Consider the following 22738-nt stretch of genomic DNA (forward strand, 5'->3'; position numbering starts at 1 on the left):
TTGTGTCCGTCTACTTCCTTATCTTCTTCTTCCCCTCTTTTATATTCTCTTCCATCCCGTGCCTTTCCTCTCCTCTTTCCTCCATCCATCTGCACTGTGTGCCCCGCTCCTCCTGTTTCCCATCATACCTTGCATGGGCTAGCACACATGGCGATGCAGAGCCCTGAAAGGTTGTAGGGACCTGAAGCAAATCAGGTGCTCTTCACATATAGTTCCTACACAGGTATTACACACATGTGCATGCACACACACATGCGCACACACACACACCTTCAGACTCTTCTTTTGCTGTTTTTAATGGCCTTTTCCATTACCCATTAATAAATAAGATGGATAATGCTATGTCTACTCTTACATCTGCACATACAGATATTATTAGGTTCACAAAACATTGACACATCCATTAGATTATAGTGTTACATCTATTAGATTATAGTGATGCACTGAGCTAGCTCAGCTCATGTGTGCTGTCACTGTTCTGGATTCTCAAACATACTCCCAATGGTTTATTACTGGTTACTCACCAGTGTCATTAACCATAAATCTCTCCATCCTTTTTTCACCAGTTGGTTCTGTCTTTTGGCCTCATGATTATCCTATGTTCCCGTTCTGTTTATTCATCTCTGTATAGTGAGGTCACACGCTTGTTCAGTGTTTCATATCAAATTATTTGGGCTCAGTTATGGTTTTTAGTGCTCTGAAAGAACAGAGTTGTGCTACAAGACCCACTCCTAGCTGAACATTCTTGTTCTGAAATGCTGAGTCATGTGGTTCTAGTTCTAGACATTGATGAGTACAATCTATCACTCGACTTCTTAAAAGGCATCATACAAATGGCCACGCGTTCTTGTAACCGATTAATTGCAGGGAAGATGGAAGGAGCTTTCAGTTTCCTGCAGGATTATTGAGGCTTTTAATCAGGGCGTATTTAAGTCTTCCTTTCAGTCCAGCCTGTCTGTGGTCACATGGTCAGATTAATGGGATTGTATTCGGCCTCTTCTGTTTCCATGGCAGCCCACCATAGTGCGACACCACTGGGTCCATCGACGGCGGCAAGAGGGAAAATGCAAGCAGTGCGGGAAGGTGTGTGTGTGTGTGTGTCTGTGTCTGTGTGTCTCTTGATGTGTCTCTGGTTATGTGTCTCTGGGTGCCTGTGTGTGTGTGTCTCTTGGTGTGTCTCTGGTTATGTGTCTCTGGGTGCCTGTGTGTGTCTGTCTGTCTGTGTCTCTTGATGTGTCTCTGGTTATGTGTCTCTGGGTGCCTCTGTGTGTGTGTCTGTGTGTCTTGCTCTTTGGAGTATGTCTCAGTAGTCCAGATGTGAAATTACATAGGTGAGGATGAATGTGCTTACTGATCCAGATGTTCTTAATTATTACTTTCTTTTAGTCGGCTTTCTTTTACTTTCTTTTAATATTTTCTGTGTTTATAGAATCTGGGTAACTGCAGTGTTTGCTGTGTTTATAGCATTTGGGTAACTGCAGTGTTTGCTGTGTTTATAGCATTTGGGTAACTGCAGTGTGCTCTGTGTTCACAGGGATTTCAGCAGAAGTTTGCCTTTCACAGTAAAGAAATTGTGGCCATTAGTTGTTCTTGGTGCAAGCAAGCAGTAAGTATGTGTGTTTGAGTGCTTCATTATATGCATGTACTTTGTGTGTTATAATACAAGAGAAATGTATTTTGTGTGTCGAGTCTATAATGTGCTCCTCTCTTTGCAGTATCACAACAAGGTGACATGTTTCATGCTACAGCAGATAGAAGAGCCCTGTTCTTTAGGAGCGCACGCGGCACTTATAGTACCGCCAACGTGGATTATACGTGTCCGCAGACCACAGGTACACATGTACACAGACACACAGCTGGGTGAGGGTTATGGAAGTACTACTTACAAGGTTAACATTTTATAGTCCTCAGACAACCATGTGCACACAAAAAAGAACAATCCTTGTAAGGCTAGATATGTCCAGCAGAGGGTAGAAGCATGCCTCTTTTGAAGTGTTTGTGTTTGTTCCTGTAGTCCTCACTAAAGTCAAGCAAAAAGAAGAAACGGACTTCATTCAAACGCAAACTGAGCAAAAAAGGAGCAGAGGTGGGTCACAATTTTCCCTTCAGCACATTTTTTTGGCTTAAAAACAACGTAGATTAAGCCCCTCCTCCAAACTCTCCTGATAGGAGGCTCGATGGAAGCCATTCATCGTGAGGCCAATCCCGTCTCAGCTGATGAAACCACTACTGGTGTTTGTAAACCCAAAGAGTGGAGGGAACCAGGTCAGCCTTACAGACATAACTCACTCAATCAAAACTACAGACATGATTGCACTGCAGTCATAAACCACAGATTCAAATATCGGTAGGCATGAGTTATACACACCCCCTCAAACCATATTTCATATTGTTAAGGTCACTGATCACTGAATACTGTTGAATATATACAGTCTTGAAGATTAAGCAGTATTAGTAAAAAAAAAACAACACAATTTGTATGTCACTCACAATTTTACATAGATCAAATATGGTGGTTGCATTATGGCTACCATTACATGTAAATGTGGTGTTTCCCTGGAATAGGAACATTCTACACACTACACTCTCTTTGCCCTTGACTGTATATAGTCACCCATTTTGAGTTTCTGCTCTCTACATGTACATTCCAAAGTGTGCTGGATTGCTAGCATGTTTTCATGGTGAACAATATAAAGTATTGCAGCACAGCATAGCAGGGTCTAGTGCAGTGCCTTGTCCCTGTCTACAGTGGCACCAAAATGCCTCTCAGCCAGGTCCCCTTAAGAATCAATCTCCTAAGCCCTACAGGAAATGCTTACAGCATGAATAAAAGATCACATAAGGTCCATTATATAAGGCTAAATGACTGTTGCTGGTTCGTGTGACCCTCATAGTCCGTTTCTTTGTAAATGTGAGTGTAGCATGAGAGCAGTTTTTCCTCATCTCTAGGGAACCAAAATCATCCAGTCATTTATGTGGTATCTGAATCCTCGGCAAGTATTTGACCTGAGCCAAGGCGGACCAAAAGAAGGGTAAGCTGTTAACACACGCTTAACACGCACTTAACACGCACTTAACACACACCTTTTTTTTACTTAAACATGGAACTTTGTGTGTCTGTGTATGTGTGTGTGTTTTAGGCTGGAGATGTACCGGAAAGTTCACAACCTGCGGATTCTGGCCTGTGGTGGTGATGGCACGGTGTGTGTGTGTGTGTGTGTGTGTGTGTGTGTGTGTGTGTGTGTGTGTGTGTGTGTGTGTGTGTGTGTGTGTGTGTGTGTGTGTGTGTGTGTGTGTGTGTGTGTGTGTGTGCTTTTCCATGTGTGACTTATTAAGCCCTGAAGGCTTTTCCAAGTAATGTTTGGAACTGCCCAGAACAGCTCCACACACATTTAATGTGACAAACCTTATGTTAAGTCACACTCTTAGAAGGTTTACCAGTCAAAATTCTGCGTGTGTGTTGTGTGTGTGCCCACGTACGCACTGGTTTGGCTGTGTGACGTGTCATCTCTAAGTAATTAAGAGCTGTCAAGTTTAGATGAGAGCAGGGCTCCCCGGATATTTCCTACAGTGACATTTATGCCCCCTGTGGGTTTGTGCCCCTGCTGACTCACAGAGCTCACCACAACACAGAAATATGGGAAAGGAGGCCTCCTAGAACCCTCAAAGAGCTGTTTTTTTGTTTTTTTTTAAATTTACATTTAAGGCATTTAGCTGATGCTTTTATCCAAAGCGACTTACAATTATGATTGAGTACAACTTGAGCAATTGAAGGTTAAGGGCCTTGCTCAGGGGCCCAACAGTGGCACCTTGGGGGTGGTGGGGCTTGAACCAGCAACCTTCCAATTACAAGTAAAGTACCTTAACCACCGAACTGCCCTGTTTTTCATTAATTATTCATAAGTTTTTCTTTTGGAGATTTTTTGCATAAAAGACTTGCCTACACAGAGCAATGTCCCCAAATGTCTCCACTTTTGTATCTTGTACATACATGGCTACATACACAACTGCTAGTGTCAGGCTCCTAAGGTCAGAGTGCTAGGGTCAGGACAGGGTCTTCCAGGTCAGGTAATTGAAGCTCTTCTAAAGAGAATGTAAATACATGTGAACACATTTAATAAAACCAGTTACCAATAGTTTCCAAAGGAAAATTATACATATATGTTAATCCGTGTTCCTCTTGCAAAACTCCCCACAAAAAAGTACAACAAAGTGTACACAAGCCTATACACGCACATACTCACCGGCTCACACGTACACGCATACGCACACACTCACACGCATACACACACAGTCTGAAGGGCTGTTCTCCTCTTTCAGGTGGGCTGGATTTTGTCCACTCTAGATCAGCTGCAGCTGAATCCACAGCCTGCTGTAGCTGTACTTCCTCTAGGGACAGGAAATGACCTTGCCAGGACTCTGAACTGGGGTGGGGTGAGTGAGTTCATACTGAATGGACACCACAGACCTACTGTTTCTCTCCAATCAGAGTTGTAATAAAGATGGGGGAGGTTTGTTTTGTTGTTGTTGTTGTTGTTGTTTTTTTTTGGGGGGGGTGGGCTTTGTCATGGTTTTGTGCTTATATGGGGTGTTTGCTGTTAAAGCTAGATTTATACATTGGAAGTATCATATTTTATGAAAGACATGTAAGCAAGAGTATATGTCAAATATTGGAAAAAAAAAAAAAAAACTACTAACAGCTGTGTGTGTGTGTGTGTCTTTGTTTGTGTGGGCGTGTGTACGTGCAGGGTTACACAGATGAGCCTATCTGTAAGATTCTTTCCCACGTGGAGGATGGCAACATTGTGCAGCTTGACCGCTGGAACCTGCATGTGGAGTCCAACCCGGAGGCGGGGCTGGAAGAAAAAGACGAGCAGGTGACGGACAAGGTAGGAGCCCCCACCTCCCCCGTCTCCACACGACTACACAGACTCTCTCCAGACTCTACACCCACTCATCATTCAGGACATATACAGACTCCACCCACTCCTCACTCAGGACATATACAGACTCCACCCACTCCTCACTCAGGACATATACAGACTCCACCCACTCCTCACTCAGGACATATACAGACTCTACCAACTCCTTACTAAGGACATTTACAGACTCCACACACTCGAAAACCACACTCAGGAAAACACAAGCAGTGATGTATGCAGAGAGGTTTGGTATGTGTGAATGCGAATGTTGGTGGTGTGTATGGTTATAATCAACTGCATGTTGATGTGCATGTGGGTGGAGTTGTATGCAGTCATGGATATGCAGTGTGTCCTCTTCTCCACAGCTGCCCTTGGATGTGTTTAATAACTACTTTAGCCTTGGCTTTGATGCACACGTAACCCTGGAATTCCACGAATCACGAGGTCTGTGTATCAGTTCTGCTTGGCCTTAATGTGTTATGTTAACATTCTTTTGCCAATTTCAGAGTACATACTGTCATAGTATGTGTGTGTGTGTCTGTGTGTGTGTGTGTGTGTGTGTGTGTGTGTGTGTGTGTGTGTGTGTGAGAGAGAGAGGGAGGGAGGGAGAGAGAGAGAGAGAGAGAGAGAGGGAGAGGGAGGGAGGGAGGGTTCAGGTTGATTGGCAGTAATTAAAATACTGGCCTTTCTCTCATTCCCCAGAGGCGAACCCAGAGAAATTCAACAGTCGCTTTAGGAACAAGATGTTCTATGCAGGGGTAAGTGGGAGGGACAGAGAGATACCCCTGCATCACCCACATATGCACTTGCATACAAACACACACACATGCCCACACAAACAAATGAGGGCTCTTTGTAGAACAACAATCCTTATTATTTTGTATCATTTTGAAACAGTTTGTAACAATGCTCGTTATTAATTTCACCCAATCCCTTAGAGTAGAAAATGGCTAATGCATTTTGCCCATAGCAACATATTTTGAATTAAACACCAATTACTCATAATCAACAAATAATGGCGTGGAGACAGACTCGGCATACAAAATGAAAACAAAAAATAATTATGAAGACTGAGCCCTATTAGGTGAACTAAAAAAATTAAAAACTCAAATTTAATTTAAAAAATGAAAGATACAAAGATGCATCATTCAGTAAAATGTTGATGCTGTAAAATGGATGGTGGTTAATTACTATGAACAGTGAAGTCAGACATTAAATTATGTCTTACGATGGAGGCTGGGAAAGTATTGAGCTTAAGAGACATCACGTCATTGGCACATCATTGGCTACATACCAGAAATTTATTATCAGAATGTGTCCTAGACAAAAAATTGTCGCCCTTTCACGTGTTGACCACACACACCCACACACACACACACACACACACACACGCTGCGCATATTCTGGAATGCATTAAAGAGACCCATCAAGCAAAATGATTAATTCTGTGTGTAAGTATACTAAATAATACTGTAAGTATACTAAATAATACTGTGTAAGTATATTAAATAATACTGTGTGACTGAAAATAGCTGTGAGGAGTATCATTTAGTGTAACTTGCTGCTTTGCTTATTGCAGACAGCGTTCTCAGATTTCCTCATGGGGAGCTCTAAAGATCTGGCAAAGCACATCAAAGTGGTGGTAGGTGAACTATAATTTACACTTATTCTTTCATATAATAGTTGTGTGTCTGAAAGAGATAGATTATTGTTAGTTACATTTATATGGGGCCTATCTTGTTCTCAAAGACGATTTACAGAGAGATATCAGCTTTTACAATCACTCATGCCAGTGAGAAGCAGCAGCCAATTTGTGCACAGCATAATCTCAATCAGAAAACACAGCCCCCTGGGGGACTGCACTGAGTGCAGTGGAAAGGGAGGAGGTTAAGACCAGGTCAGAGCTCCAGCCATCACTGGACATACATGCACACATTTCTATCTATACATATCATCTTCATACAGGACAATTTAGAGTACGCAATGAACCAAAAAACACGCCCTCATCTTTCGCAGAGCACAAAACATCATTGTAACTCCAAAAATTTATAAGTAGTCAGATCATTCATAGCAGAATAAAACTTAAATTCTAACACAATACAACTCTTCACCAGTCTTTTAAACACATTTACAATACTGCTGTCAGTCTGGACGTCAATCAAACACTTCCTACTGTTCCACACTGCCATCTTAGTTTGCCCTAAAATGAAATTCAAAAGTTGACATTGTGCTTTCTTCTTCTGTGTGTAATTATACCCACAAATAAAGAAGTCTGATGTGAAAACAACGCCAAAAAATAATTACTAAGAGGCTAAACAAAGAGGTCAGCCTGGGACGTTCCATAAAACGGTGAAAAATCTTTTCCCTTATGCCACAGTACAGACACTCAGGACTCGCAGCTGGATGTAAAACTGAAACAAAAGCATTGACCGCTGCTATACCATGTAAAATTCTCCACTGTAAATCACTATAAGGCCTCAGCAAAGGTGGTTTATAGAGCACTCTCCAGGCTGGATTGAACCCCCCAGAGCCATTTCTTTAGAAAGACAGGTCCGTGTCCCAGCCCCAAAGCCTACAGCATAGGCCAAAGGTCTCCACACCAGGTATGCTGGCCCAGTGAAAAGTCTCTGCAAAAACTGAATACAAAAAGTTGCAACCCTGCTGGCAAGGTGTACAAGGCCCTGTCCACCATCTTTAGATAGAAGCAATACACTCTGAGGGAGCCAATGTAGCTTGTCAGTCGAAACATCGTCAAACTGCTCGCCCATTCCCATAACTCTCCGTTCACTCTGTGTTTTATGCTGCCTGAAACAGACCTTCTTCCTCTTAGTAACTGGAACTTTATCATCAAAGCTAATCAGCCATTATATCATCCACTCAGACCCCAATTTGCCTACTCCCACTGCTGCACAACTGACATCTCTAGACTGACTATTATCGATTCTGTGCCTATTACCACCTCTGTTCTGTTCCACCATCCCTAGACTGACCGAAGTCTTGCCCATCGCCCTCCTTACCTCCAACATTTATCCACCACAATTCTCGAACTATCATCTGGCCCTTGCACGGTTCTCCTGTCCTGCTCATCTCCCAACATCCAAAATTGATTTACTCAAGCTCTCGGTACACGGTGATTTAGCCACCTTTTTCGTAAAGGACTGTACAAGATGGCCCTCACCTGCACACCCAAAGCACTTCATCATTTCCATTGTAGCAAAGACCATATACTTAAAATGATCGATTTTGAATTTAAATGCAACATTAAGATCAGTCGTGTTATCTTTCAGAATCATAAAAACATGCCTGCTAAAAGACACAGCATGTTTTAATAGTGGTGACTTACATCTGAGGGAAATTTCTTTAATCAGAAACATTAGTTGGCCAAATCGAGACAATTCGTGGTCTAGAACATCATTTTTTTATAAACAGTGATGTTAGACAATGTGACTCGCTTAGCAGGGTAGGGAGAGAGAGCACTAAAGAAGCTCTCATTAGTAATAACACCACGGCCTAAGACATCAGAGACTTTATCAATGCTATCCAGAAACAAAACAATCGAACTATTAATTCTGGATGCAAATAAGATACTGTCCTCCCCCACATTATCCCCCACAGCCAGACTGCCCTCCTCTACTGAAACGTTTACACCTGCAGCCACTTTCACTGCGTGCCATCAGCTCAGCTGCTCAAATGCCATTTAAGAGATGCCAACCCTACTCACACAAAGCAAAACAACAATCAAAAAACTCCAAAAGCTCCCTCAAAAGCAAATCAAAAACAACCAACAAGCAACAAAAACTAGGGGGGGGGGGTAGTAACCAGTTAGTGACAGTGTATGTTCAAGCAATTTTGAGAAGGTAAAGTTGAGCTCAACTGAAAAATCATTCTCATTCTCTCCATGTGCAAATTTAATACACTATCAAAGTGAGTATTTAATTTAATAAGGATACTTTACACTTTCTAGCCTCCAGTAAATATTTCAGGAATCTCCCATTTCTTCATGTGTAAAAGAACATTTCTTGGCTTTCATGCTGCTAGACTGTTCTTTAAATCCCACCAAAGCATTATGATGGGAATGAAATCTGGGGACGGTGGTGGTTCCTCATGTACATTCCAGGACCAATCCCTATGTAAAGCTTTGGTCCACCTGGACAAATGTTTGGATGAACACTTGGGATTATTGTCAAGATGGAAAGTTGCAGTGATCACCAAGGTTTAGTTTATACACTGAATCATCACAATCTTCTTCTGTAGAAGATTGCTGTTTCAGTGTCTGTCTGTTGTTTCAGATAATCCATAATGCTAGATGCAAGATTAAGACTGCCAGTTCCTGCACTAGCAAAGCAGCAGACACATCGAGATAGATAGTTCCAGTTTAGTGTCACCACTCCATAAAACTCTGACGAGCTCCCACAGCTCCATAGGCCTGTCCACATTGTGTTACACTTTCAGATAGATGGACAGAGTTTTTAACACAGTGCTTCTGTGTCAAGATTGGAGTGTGGCTACGCATCTGGCTTGATGTACTTCCTATTGTAGAGTCACTTCTGTTCATAGTGTCATACTTCTGTTACTACCCTCATCAGGTCACAAGCCAGGGCTTTGACAGTAATATGGCTGGTTTTCTCCTCTCTGCTGTTGTAATATCTGATTCCTCTGGTGGAAATCCCTCTGTCTTTCATGCTGAGTGATTAGCTAATTAGCTAATGATAATGCCAACAGTGTTTCTTGAAACTCTGAATGTCTGGACACTGTTCTTGTAATCTTCTTCTGTTAGCTTTAGCTTTTGCTCAAGCTCATTTTTCTTTCACTCATTTGCTGATGAGTTTGAACGCATGTATGGGGCGGGATTCACGTATTCACACAGCAAAGTAATTTAAATGCCAGTGCAGTTTGTAGCCAACTAACAAGAGGTTAAAAATCAGCAGTATTGAAAATTGGTTCATTAATTATGACATGACTGATTTAAAAAATATCATTTTACTCATAAATATGGCATCATACATTTTACTATGAATTTAAATAGTTCACGCAGAGCATGCATAGGTAATTTTAGATTATTCTAGGTCTTCCCAATTCATAAACCCTTACAGTTTAAGATGAGCTTGAATCGTTTTGAGTTCAGCTGTATTATTATACTGATCAGTCGCATGTGTAGTTATTGCTCGGCTTCTACTTGAGGTCATGACCTCCACACTAATCTGCTGCATTACTTGTGCCAGTGTGATGGAGCAGATTTGACCTCTAAGGTTCAGGAACTGAAGTTGCAGTGTCTGGTCTTCCTCAATATTCCCAGGTAACGGAGAACTCCCAAACCTCTGGTCCTCTCTCTCTTTCTCTCTGTCTCTGTCCTCCCTCACATTCCCTGATCATTTGCTGTTTCTGTCTCTTTAACTTTTGCCTTTCTGAATATGTGTGTATTTGTACATTTTTGAAGTAGGTATAGTGTATGTGCTCTGTAATATATGTGTGTGTGTGTGTGTGTGTGTGTGTGTGTGTGTGTGTAGGTACTGTGCTGGCACAATGCCATGGGGGAATCCCAGCGAGCATTACGACTTTGAGCCTCAGCGCCATGACGATGGCTGCATTGAGGTCATCGGCTTCACCATGACATCACTGGTATTCTCTGGCCTGTTGATTTAACATGAATCAGAAAGAGCAAATCAAAATTCATTCTGCTCAAATATAAATGATCTGATGAACCAACAAAACCTGTAATAAGATGATTTGTTCTGGCTATACAGTGATTTTGTATATAGTTGTTTTTGTTATCATTGCAGGCGACACTGCAAGTTGGAGGTCATGGCGAGAGGTTAAATCAATGTCATGAGGTCACGCTTACAACATACAAGTCCATCCCCATGCAAGTAGATGGGGAACCATGCAAACTGGCCCCATCGACCATCCACATCTCCCTCCGAAACCAGGCCAACATGGTGCAGAAGACCAAGAGGCGGACATCTATACCGCTGCTCAATGAGTGAGACGCGCACACTGCAGGGCTCAAAACACTTCCTTTCTCTCTTGTCTTGCTGTCTCTTCTTGTTTTCTCCATTTCTCTTTATATCTCCAATTTCCTTCTCTCTCTTCTTTCTCCTTCTATCTGAATCTCCTTTTTCTTCAGCTTCTCTGTCTCTCTCTCTCTCTCTGTCTCTCTCTCTGTCTCTCTCTCTCTCACTCTGTCTCTCTCCCTGGCCTAGCTCTGTCAGCCCTGCTCTGTGCTCATGTTCAGGGACCATTTTAGACCCATTTGACTTGCCCTGGCCATAATAAGAAATGGTTGCTAAATACAGACGAGCCACACCTAATGAGATGATTACTACTGCATTCTTTTCTGCCTTTTTGTTAATTTCACACCTGACTGCATGTGTGATGCGTGCAGCATCAACAGCTAGCCCCTCCACAAGGCTGATTTCCCCATTTAAGAGGGAAATAATGGAGATGGAGGAAGGGCCCAGTTTAAGTGGGTGTAGCGGCCTCTGTCACCTTGACACTGCTAACACCCTGAAATATCTTAGAAAGGTTGATATGATAATGGGCTCATATTCATAGTAATTAGGCTGTCCATTTCCTTTTTGTTTTCCTGAGTACTGAAAGGTTGTTCATAAATATTTTGCATTGCTTCGGATGGCGATTCAACATGTTAAGTTTGTGCATTTGTGTGTGTCTGGGTATGCTTGTTACCCTATTTTATGTATTTATCAGAGGGGTGTGTGTGTTTGTGTCTGTCTGTCTATCTGTCTATTCTAGGGTAGTATTTGTATTAGTCAGCAAACCTAAAGGTGTGTGTGCGTGCGTGTGTGCGTGCGTATCTAATCAGACTCTTTCTTCACTCTCTCAGTCAGCAGCCGTTCCCAGAGAGGTTACGGATCCGAGTGAATCGCATCAGCATGCATGACTATGAGACTCTGCATTACCACAAAGAGAAACTCAAAGAAGCCTGTGAGTGTACACACACACACACAGACAGACACACACAAACCAGGCCTGTATGTACCTGGCTGCTGTGACATACCTGACTCAGCCCAGCAGGGGGTTCAGGCCTTTCATAAGCTAAGCAGAGTGGAGATGACACAGTGATGAAGCCGCTGCCCCAGAGATACGACCTGTTCCCTTTTACAACACTAGATGTCAGCACATGCCAACACCATGTCTTCTGTCCATCACTACACCAACACAAGTAGCCTGTGTTCCTATGTAGACAATAAAATGCATTTACACAATGCCATTTTCAACAGTGTCTTACACAAAGAGCTCCTCTGCCAAATTCTGCATCTCTGCTGATAGTACTCAGCCTAGTTCTGGCCTCTGTTTCCAGACAACAAACACCTCTGCCTCTCCTCTTTTTGCGATCACACACTTTTCACACCTCTAAAGAGCTTATACAACACAGGCAAAAAGCTGAGAGAGAAAGGGAGGGATTGAGAGAATGAGTGTGAGAGAGCGAGAGAGGGAGAGTGGCAGAGAGAGAGAGTGAGCGCAGAAAAGAACAAGCCTGAATTGAATTAGAGAATGACTGTTCTGATGTTGCTAAGCAACGAAACATTCCTCAATAACGACCACCCTACACCCACCCACCCAGCTGTCGAAACTCCCACTCTCTCCCTTGAGTCCACACACTTCACAAATATTACTGCAATGCTGCACAGGTCATTCACTAAAGATGTGGCAAAATTGATCTGACTGTGCAAGATCCTGTTACTCTGATAGCGGCATCACACCAGGAGAGAACTAAATGCAAGCTAAACTTCACCTCCAGAATCCTGCCTTCACTACTGCTGCTTTTATTGGGAAGAAGTCTACTTTCAAATGGTTCAAGAGCTGGAAGAATGTTGTCTGGTCTCCATTTCGGCTGTGTGCCAGAAGGTCCGTGTTGGTTTATGGCTTTTCCTGCCTGATTTGAATTTATTGACTCTTCCTACATTTTCCAAAAAGATGATGGTGATAGTGATGATGGTGTAGCTTCTGCCTCAACAGCTTCTCCCTCTCAATAAACACACACACAAGCTCACCTCAAAAAGTCCTCACATGGGGTCACATGGGGTCAGTGTTGAAAGTCAGAGCTGGTTCAACACCTTGCTTGTATATGCCTGTAAGTCCCTGTAACCAGACCTGCATGTACCTGTATGTCCCTATAACAAGGCTTGTATGTTCAGGTAACCAGGCCTGCATGTACCTGTATCCCCCTATAACAAGGCTTGTATGTTCAGGTAACCAGGCCTGTTCCGGGAGCTGATCTAATGGGGAGGGTCCACTTGAGCATGAAAGCATAATAGCCTCAGAGAAATGAAGAATCACTTTGACTCACCAATACAAAACAATAACTATTGATTAGAACATTGTTTACTGGCTGTGATGAGAATTTGAGCTTACAGCTTCTGTGAGCCATTTCTTGGCTGTTAGTCAGTACATAGCTTTTTTTTCTTCAAAGGCTCCTAGCTGAAACCTCACCCCCCAAGATTATGAAAAAAGCACCATGTGGACATGTTTTTGTTCCAAATGCCACAGAGCAAACGGAAGAAGGAGGAGTGGGGGGGGGGTCCTGCATCCTTTGCTCAACAAAAATGGTCCTTGGAACTGTCAGCAAGGACGGCATGGTCAGAGAGAGCTGGTCTCATTCTGGCTCTTCCTGCATGGAACTGCGCAGATTTGTGATGAACTTTTTCACTTTTTCACGGAATTCTGATGCTCTGGGACACTGTGCCTGCATACCAGGAGCTTTCTGCTCGGCTGAGTCGGAGATCCTGGCTCTGGGCTGCGTGCAGCGCTTCTCCACTGCAGGGGTCATTAGCAGGAATGTGGGTCAGGTGTTACAAAATGACAACCTACTTTATTAGAAAAAGAGAATGAATCTCTTTTTGACTCTTTTTTTTCTTTCACTCTCTCTTTTGCTCTATTTCACTGTCTCTCTTTTCTTCTCCTCTCTTTCATTCTATCCATCTCAGCAATCCCGCTGGGGCTCATCGTGGTCCCCGGAGACAGTGACCTGGAAACATGCAGAGTGCACATCGAGAGACTGCAAGAGGTACAGTGGGAGGGATGGGGTGAAAGACGGAGAGAGAGAGAGATCAGGAGAGAGATATGACGAAAGCTGGCGGTGTGAATGCGAAGGGAGAAGAGGGTGTAGAGGGGAGAGAAGGCGAGGGAATGGAAAAACGCAAAGGGTTAATGGAGCAGAACAACAGAAAGGAAGGCAGACATGGAGAGATGATCACCCACAGGAGGGAGACGGGGAGTGCAGGGAGGTACCGGTCAAGGAGATTAAAGAGGGGTCCTCTCCTCTCCTCTCCTGTCATGTCTGTCTGTCTCTTATGATGGTGTGTGTGTGTGTGTGATGTCTGGTGCCCAGAAAAGCATTAATGGTGACTCCAGACTAAAGCACATCCACAAATGTGTGTCACATGCAACTGCTAAATGTCATAAATGTAATACCCGTGAATGTGTGTGTCACATATCCGTGAATGTGTGTCACACAGCCACCGGTGGCAGCCTTAAGCTGGAAAAATAGGACTTTTTGTTTTTGTAAAAAATGGTTTTGGTTTAGAGTAGAGGGTGTAGAGGGTTCACACACCACTCACTCACACACCACTCACTCACACACACACACACACACACACACACACATACTCACTCACACACAATCACACACAATCACACACTCTCATACACACACACACGCCTCCCTTCAGTTGTTAATGAAGCACCCCAGGCGGTAAATAGGGCATGAAATGTGTTACGATTAGAGATCTCTGCAGTACAGCTGGGTATTTATCTGGTAATTCATTTCACACACACACACACACACACACACACACACACACAAACAAACACTTATGAACACAAAAAAATCACAGTAGTGTCCCCTCTTCAAAACTATTCAGCAGTGCTTAGTGAGAACAGCGTGGGTCATGCATGTCTACTATGTGCAAGGGTATACATACAAGTGTGTGTGTGTGTGAGTGCACGCAAGTGCGTGTGCACGTGCATGCATTAAGTAAACTGACCTGTAAACCCCTGTTCCACTGTTGAGGGTGAGATTCCGATGTCTCATCAGACTGTCTGGGTGCGTGTGTTTCGCACTCTCTTAAATGCTGGGCTCTCCCACAGGACTTTGTGTCATGTCACCCGTCTCTCCAGCGACTGACATTTCAGGTGGGTGAGACAGCTGGGAGGTATTCCAGACATGGAGCAATCACAGGAACAAGCCTGGGAAACATAATGCTCACACTTGTTCTTACCATGGACACATACAGACACACTCAAAAACGCACACGGATACACAAATGTTCACATAAACATATGAGCGCACACACACAAACATGAACACATGAGCAGTAGTTTTATCAAACTAATAGAAAGAAAAGAACTAAAACTAAAGAAAATAGCTGTTCTCCCCCTACTGTGACGGATACTGTGGATGATGTTTCTCCCCTGCCTGAGTAAGAAACTGAATTGGGAAGTAGATGTTTGTCTTTTGGGGGGGGAAAAAAAAAAAGTTTCCTTTTCGACTGAAGTGAAGCGCTTTTGTTTATGTACCAGTCTCTCCCTCTGTTTATGTATCAGTCTCTCCCTCTGTTTATGTATCAGTCTCTCCCTCTGTTTATGTACCTGTCTCTTCCTCTGTTTATGTACCTGTCTCTCCCTCTGTTTATGTACCTGTCTCTCTTCTTGGCCTTCTCCTGGCCTCCTTTCTCTCAGGATGACCCTGTGCTGTTCTCGCACAAACATTTATTGCGCAGGTCTTGCTTATATTTCTAAACCAGGAGGATTAACTATGCCCATTTAATAATATGCCACCCTTCTATGAAGACACCCTGTCTTGTTCCTAATTGCTCCTCAGATGTGTTTAGTGTTGTTTTATGGCCCTAGATGTTTGATTATTTATTTGTGTTAACGTGGTTTATGCATGTATGTGTGTTTGATATTGACAAGCAAATGTTGTACTGTTTGTTGATCTTTGTGCTTCCTGTTGCATGGTCATGATTTCTTGTTTGAACCACCGAATGCTGTGTTGGTATAAGGGTGTGTATGAAAATCAAATATCGCAAAGGCCAGTTACCATTAAACAGGATCTTTATATTCAGTTTTATATTGATTTTAGAACAATATATCAAAGCAGGTTTTATGAGAATTGAAACTAAGGAATTATAACCGAAATAAAGATGCATCTCAGTGAATTGCTAGTCAAATTACAGTAAATTGTGATACATCCAGGTTGTATGTCTCCTGATTTGCACAAGAATATTGATGACAGTATAGCATGTTGGAGGTAAGGAGTGTGAGTAGTCATATTAGGCAGGTACTGTAGAAGGAGTCACAGAAGTCAGCCAGGCCAACAAGACAGGCAGGTCAATGGGTCAGGCAGATCCAGGGGCCAGAGCAGTGAACAGCAGGGCCCAGATTTATGTAAAATTAAGTGGGGTTTTAATTAGGTAATTTTTTATTTAGGAGGGTCATAAGGAATAAGCCCTGACTACTCCTTCTTTGTCCTGCTTACCTGTATGTTCTCTAACCTGTATGCTCTGTGCTCGCCTCCCTTATCCTAATCTCTCCTCTCTCTACCTTGCAGGCAGGTGATGAGAACAAGTCGAAAATGCTGTCGTCTCAGAGGCTGTCGCCAAAGTGGTGCTTTTTGGACTGTAAGTAATGCTCTTCTCTTTTGTGTTTTAATATCAGAAGGCCAAGGTTAATCTAGACTAAATGCCTGTTAAATTGATATTTTCTCACCCTTAGCTTTTTGTGGTATGTGTGTGGACTGGTTGGATGTTGCCATACTAGATTTCATTTTCTTTCCTTCACAATGTCTTGTCCAAGAACCAAGGTGATCAAAATCGGAAGGGTAGAGATGAATGGAGTTAGCTCTCAGATCAATGCTACAACATGAGGCTAATGAGAGAAGGAGAAAGAAAGCAGAAGAGACTTATGTAAATGTTACAACACAGCTTCTCCAGGGGTCATGGAACACGGCAACCCCATCTCACTTGCCTTCTTACCCTAGCCATGAGAAAGAGCAAGCCTGCTCAGTAGCCCAAGCGTGATTAAAGAAAGGTTAGGAAAGGTTGCGGCGATGGAGAGAGTATCTGTGCTGACATTTCAGCTCTAATGAACAGGCCATTACCATGCCTGCATTACTGTCAGAGAAGGGGTCGGGGTAGAGGAAAAGACAGGCGCATAGAGGCAGAGGGGGAGTGAGAGAAAGAGGGAGAGAGAGAGAGAGGAGAAGGAGAAAGAGGCAGGGAGAGAGAGATGCTGTTTGTGTAGATTAATTGGATGTCTGACATGATGGACCCATAGGGCGGTGTCCTGCCAACTCTCACATCCAGACTGGCTCTGATTCTGCTCATTTCTCATAGAGCAAAAGCTATGAAAACACACACTCATGCACACACAATGAGAAAGTATTAGCTACTGAGCTTACAGCATGAAACAGGATTTGCTAATGCCATGGAAACAGACCTCAGATGAACTTGCTTGCGACTGCACCAACCAAAACCATTAGAACTAAACTCCACCCCTCTTTCCAGAACCATTACAGCCAAACTCCACCCCCTGTCCAGAACCATTAGAGCCTAACTCCACCCCTCTGTACAGAGCTATTAGAGCCAAACTGCACCCCTCTCTCCAGAGCCATTAGCGCCAAACTCCACCCATCTGTTCAGGGCACATGTCATTAGAGCATATGCCACCCTGTGCTCCTGAGCTTCTACAGCCAAAAATCCCTGCTGCACTGAACCATTACCACTAACGTCACCTCACCCAAGAGAATCATCGGTAGCAGCCCTGGCTGGAGCTCTTTACCCTCTCCGCTCTACAGATCATTGCAGACATTTCCACCTTTCTAAGCTATCACAGTCTGTACTGCACTGCAGCCTATGACCCGCTAACATCTATAGCAATGGGATGGGACAAAGCAAATTTAATAGAGAATCTGCAGTTAGTTCTTTGTTTTAGAGTCCTCATTTAGTTGCAGGTTAGGATATATTTGATGCAAAATATAAGATACAATACAAAGTAAACTCAAATCCAAATATGCATATATTTATACATAATGTATGCAGTATAGAAAATACCTCACAACCACATATACAATCTGACCTTTATTTGACCTCAAAATACATAACACCTGTAACACAGCAGGGGGTGGAGAGCGAACACACGTGCGAAGTGACGCCGCCATAACGAACCAAACTGATTGACAAGAATAAACAAATAATAAGTTTAATAATCAACACAGACTAGCAATACAGAATAAAATGAAGAACAAATAGACTAATAAAAAAATAATATGATAACAGGGTGAGAGCGAAAAATGGGCAACAAGGGAATAAAACATTAAAGAAAGACTAACGGAGAACAACAATAATAAGACATAACTGTGAGCATAAAGACAGACAAACGGGAACAACGCAGAACCGGGCTACGTAAGATGAACAAACAATACTGAAGACGAAGATACAGAACTAAACAAGGAAAGCAACATGCAACAAGGGTAACCAAACAGGGAGAACAAACAAGATCGGACTAAACACGGAGAACAAACGAGAACGGCCTAAACACAGAGGAAAAAAAACGAGATCGAACCAGAAACACAATGATTGATAGAAACACTTTAAGACAAAGACAATGACCAACAAACAAGATACGTAGAGAGAGGGTTTTTATAACACTACAATTAGGAAGAAACTCAAAACAGCTGGAGACTAAGGGGAGGAGACAGGTAACCACAGAGACTGATGTAAACCCGGAAGTGACTAGGTTGCCCGGGAAATGGGGAACGCTCCAGGTCTGTGGACGTGACAACACTAATTAGCAATGCAGCTAAGCAAAGCAATAAGTTGTTTACAGAAAATTACAAACTGAATAAAATTAAAGCAAACTATCTTTTATACAACATAAAAAATAAAGAGTCTATAAAAACTAAAGAATGAATTAGTATCAAACATCAGAAATGAACTAAAAATAAAAAAGCAAAAAAACAACATTGAGTATAGCTGAGTAAAATTAATTATTTTAAAATGAAAACTTTAAAATGGCCAAGTGAGATGAACATCTAGAGCTTCAGTGCTTCCTGTAATACACTCTAGCTGGTGTACTTCCTTTAAAAGCTGTTTTAAAAGCTGTTTTTTCAGTAAGAACTCCTCTCTTACAGGGTTATCCACTCTTACAGGGCTGGGAGGAGAACTCAATTTTTTTGTGAATTATGCAAAGATCAATATTGTAGTGTCAGCAGCAAATCTCAGCGCAGAATGTTTAAGGGTCTAAGTATAGTAACAGGTACAAATCTATAAATGACATCATCAAGGATAGATAATAATGGTGCGTTGACAGTCATTTTGAAAATATGTTTTCATTTGAGACAATAAACCTAATGTGTGGCTTAACTACAGTACTAAAAGCTTACAGATATTCTATTTAAAGGTAAACATTTCATCCAGCCTAATTCCAAGATATAGCTCAGTGATTTTCAATAACTCAGTATTGTCAATATTGTCAATATTGGATCCGTTCTGGGAGGTGATGCTTACAGTTTTAAGAATAATATTGAAAACTCTGAAAAACAGCATGAATTTAGTTTTATCAGCATTTAAACTAATTTATGACTGTGGAGCATGAGTTGTATGGGACTAAATAAGCATGTGGAGATTGTAGAGAAACAGCAGAGTAACACAGAACAGCATCATCACCATAAAGATGCACTTCAGAGACAGAGGCAGCAATGTCATTAATATAAATATTGAGTAGAACTGGTTGTAGTAACAGGCCCTGAGCTATTCCCTCTCTTTTGTAGCAATAAGTCTGATTTATGAGGTCCCAATGCCACACATTGCTGTCTATGCGAAAGATAGTTCCAGAACCAATTAGTGTTGTATTGGTCAAAGCCAATGTTTAAGACTCTTAGGAGTAGCAAATGATGAACTGCAATGAAGGCTTTAGTGAGATCAATAAAAGGCTGGCACAATGCATTTTCTGTTAATGGCAGAGGAAAGCTCATTTAAAACAAACATGGTACCCAAACATGGTATTTTGTCCTTGAATTCATGGCATTAAGAGTTTAGGTCTTGATAGGATTTGTTAGGACGGACTGCGGTGTAAAATGACCTGGATTTACAGCAGGAATTATATAGTAAGCCCACTGTAGAGAAAACCTGGTTTAGCTTAACTACTTAGCTAGTTTAATTATCCTTTTGGTGAGGAGCTAAATTGGGACACATCTGTCTATTAGACTGTTTTACAGTCTTGGCAGCCATTTGGTGAAGAGCTGGATAACTTTCTTTCCTATTTTGTATGGTGGTAAAGAGGATATGAGAGCAATTTTGAGGAGCACGTTGAGGGAAATGATGTAGGAGGGCTGACAAGCAACATATCTCTTTATGCCTCCCATTCTCAATCCTTCATTTCTTCTCCTCCTCCTCTCTGCTCCTCCTCTCTCTGCTTTTGCTCTCTGCTTCTCCTCTGTCTGCTCCTCCTCTCTTCCTCTCTTTTCTTTCCCTCTATGCTCCTCCCCTCTGTTCCTTTCCTTCTCTGCTCTTCCCCTCTCTGCTCCTCTTTCTGCTCCTTTTCCTTGCTCTTACCAGGGCAGCCCCCAGCTCCATTTTAAGAGATGAAACATTGGCTGTGCTTTTCATGCATGTGAGCAGAGAAAAAGGGCAGGGAGACCTAAAGCAATATGGCAAAGTTGTGTTGGCCTGTGGATTGGCCTGGGTGTTGGACCCGTGTGGGCTGGACTGTGTGTGTTGGACCCATGTGGGCTGGACTGTGTGTGTTAGACCCATGTGGGCTGGACTGTGTGTGTTTGACCCCTGTGAGCTTGGCTGTGTGTGTTGGGCCCATGTGGGCTAGACTGTGTGTGTTGGGCCCATGTGGGCTAGACTGTGTGTGTTGGGCCCATGTGGGCTAGACTGTGTGTGTTGGGCCCATGTGGGCTAGACTGTGTGTGTTGGACCCATGTGAGCTAGACTGTGTGTGTTGGGCCCATGTGAGCTGGGCTGTGTGTGTTGGGCCCATGTGAGCTGGGCTGTGTGTGTTGGGCCCATGTGAGCTGGGCTGTGTGTGTTGGGCCCATGTGAGCTGGGCTGTGTGTGTTGGGCCCGTGAGCTGGGCTGTGTGTGTTGGGCCCATGTGGGCTAGACTGTGTGTGTTGGGCCCATGTGGGCTAGACTGTGTGTGTTGGGCCCATGGGGGCCGGAGTTTGTGTGTTTGGCTCATGGGGGTTGGAGTGAGTGTGTGTGTGTGTGTGTGTGTGTGTGTGTGTGTGTGTGTGTGTGTGTGTGTGTGTGTGTGTATGTATGTGTGTATGTATGTGTGTATGTATGTGTGTATGTATGTGTGTATGTATGTGTGTGTGTGTGTATGTGTGTGTGTGTGTATGTATGTGTGTGTGTGTGTGTGCGTGTGCGCGTGTGTGTGTGCCCGTGTGTGGCCCATGGGGGCTGGAGTGAGTGTGGCCCATGGGGGCTGGAGTGTAGTTGGGCATGCGCTTTGAATAACCCTATCCCGTTATTAGATTGTTAATTTTTCGCTTGATCACGCTGTCTCGTCTCTCACCCCCCCCCCCCCCGCCCCCGCCCCCGCCCCCAATGAATTAATTAGTGGATTAATCGGTCTGTTAAGCCCATTTGAGTTAAAACCAGACCACGCCCTTCTTTCATCAGCCTTTATCGCATGAGTGCCCTGAACACAGTTGTGGTCCATCAGTGTCAACATCAGGGCACTACACAGGAACCACACGTTTCTACTGACCAAACGTCAAAGATAGGAATACACATTACGTGAACATTCTGAAAATAAATTCTTTGAATATTTTCTACTCTTAGAAAATTAGGAATCTTGGTTTCATTCCACTTCCAAAAAAACACAACAAAGGAAGCTCTCTCCCTCGCTTCCCTTAACCACAAAAATTAAATGAAAATTTAAGATAATTTAATTTAAGATAATGCCTTTTAATGTACAACGTTTTAGACAATATTACTCAGTGGTCACTCATGAAAAATAAAACAAGTGGAATATTAAGTACTATTACATTCAAAACCAAAAGCTAATGTAGCTAAAAAAAAAAAAAAAGCTAATGCTTTCCAAACCTTTTCTGCAGTGCCCCCCTTTTGTAGATAAGAATAAGTTTGAGCCACCTGCTCCAAATTGCATGTCTTTTGTTTCATTTGCCAGGGGTACCTCAGTGCTTAAGGTCCTGGACCAGTAATCAAAACATTGCCAGTTTAAGCCCCACCACTGCCAAGTTGCCACTGAGCATGGCCGTTATCCCTCAATTGCTCAAATTATATTCAGTCATAATTGTAAGTTGCAATCGTAAATGTAAATTTGCCAGGCTCCCCACACCCCCGTTATAGAACCCCTAATTTGCAAACCACTGAGCTAATGCATGCCTGTATGATGGATGTGCTGAGTGGGTAAGAGCTAATATTTCCATTAGGTTGGATGGGTCAATCTGTGCTGATGTCTGATTCAGACCTGTTTGTGTGGTGTTTTTTTTTCCCCCAGCAACAACGGCAGACCGTTTTTACAGGATTGATCGAGCTCAGGTAAGGGAGCTATACACTGACTAATGGTGCTGATTCAAGTGTTGTTTTTAAGCACATCCAGCCAGCATGAAATAGCCACATGCTCATTTGATAGGTATTCAAACTCAAACAGGCACTAGATTGCAGCCACATGTGGTTTAATTTTTTGTGGGGATAAAATATCCTCACAATGGTAGTCTAACATTTGATTTTCCTGGAAAATATATTTCTTATACTTCTCACTTGGCCAATTTCTTATAGAAAATTGAGTGTAGGGAAAGTAGTATTAGCTACAGAAAT

The 22738-nt window shown here is 42.8% G+C and overlaps 1 protein-coding gene across 6 annotated transcripts in view; it reads left to right on the forward strand.

The window, feature by feature from the left end:
* Positions 1–22738, forward strand: part of dgkza (diacylglycerol kinase, zeta a) — a 119626-nt gene that overhangs the window by 67736 nt on the left and 29152 nt on the right. For 3 of the 6 annotated variants that reach the window (XM_081705886.1, XM_081705887.1, XM_027023195.3), the window contains exons 6-26: positions 143–223; positions 1015–1083; positions 1535–1606; positions 1716–1832; positions 2015–2086; positions 2170–2265; positions 2950–3032; positions 3141–3201; positions 4321–4434; positions 4749–4889; positions 5288–5366; positions 5625–5680; positions 6502–6564; positions 10145–10218; positions 10430–10541; positions 10703–10902; positions 11764–11864; positions 13868–13947; positions 15030–15074; positions 16492–16561; positions 22419–22459. In XM_081705886.1, the coding sequence (XP_081562012.1) occupies positions 143–223; positions 1015–1083; positions 1535–1606; positions 1716–1832; positions 2015–2086; positions 2170–2265; positions 2950–3032; positions 3141–3201; positions 4321–4434; positions 4749–4889; positions 5288–5366; positions 5625–5680; positions 6502–6564; positions 10145–10218; positions 10430–10541; positions 10703–10902; positions 11764–11864; positions 13868–13947; positions 15030–15074; positions 16492–16561; positions 22419–22459 (1827 nt within the window). The remainder of the gene's footprint in view (positions 1–142; positions 224–1014; positions 1084–1534; positions 1607–1715; positions 1833–2014; positions 2087–2169; positions 2266–2949; positions 3033–3140; positions 3202–4320; positions 4435–4748; positions 4890–5287; positions 5367–5624; positions 5681–6501; positions 6565–10144; positions 10219–10429; positions 10542–10702; positions 10903–11763; positions 11865–13867; positions 13948–15029; positions 15075–16491; positions 16562–22418; positions 22460–22738) is intronic. The other 3 variants (XM_081705885.1, XM_027023196.3, XM_027023197.3) reach the window with 3 other exon arrangements.

The sequence above is a fragment of the Electrophorus electricus genome, chromosome 23 (assembly GCF_041902795.1).
Source record: "Electrophorus electricus isolate QZ-2024a chromosome 23, ASM4190279v1, whole genome shotgun sequence".
NCBI classification, from domain to species: Eukaryota; Metazoa; Chordata; class Actinopteri; order Gymnotiformes; family Gymnotidae; genus Electrophorus; species Electrophorus electricus.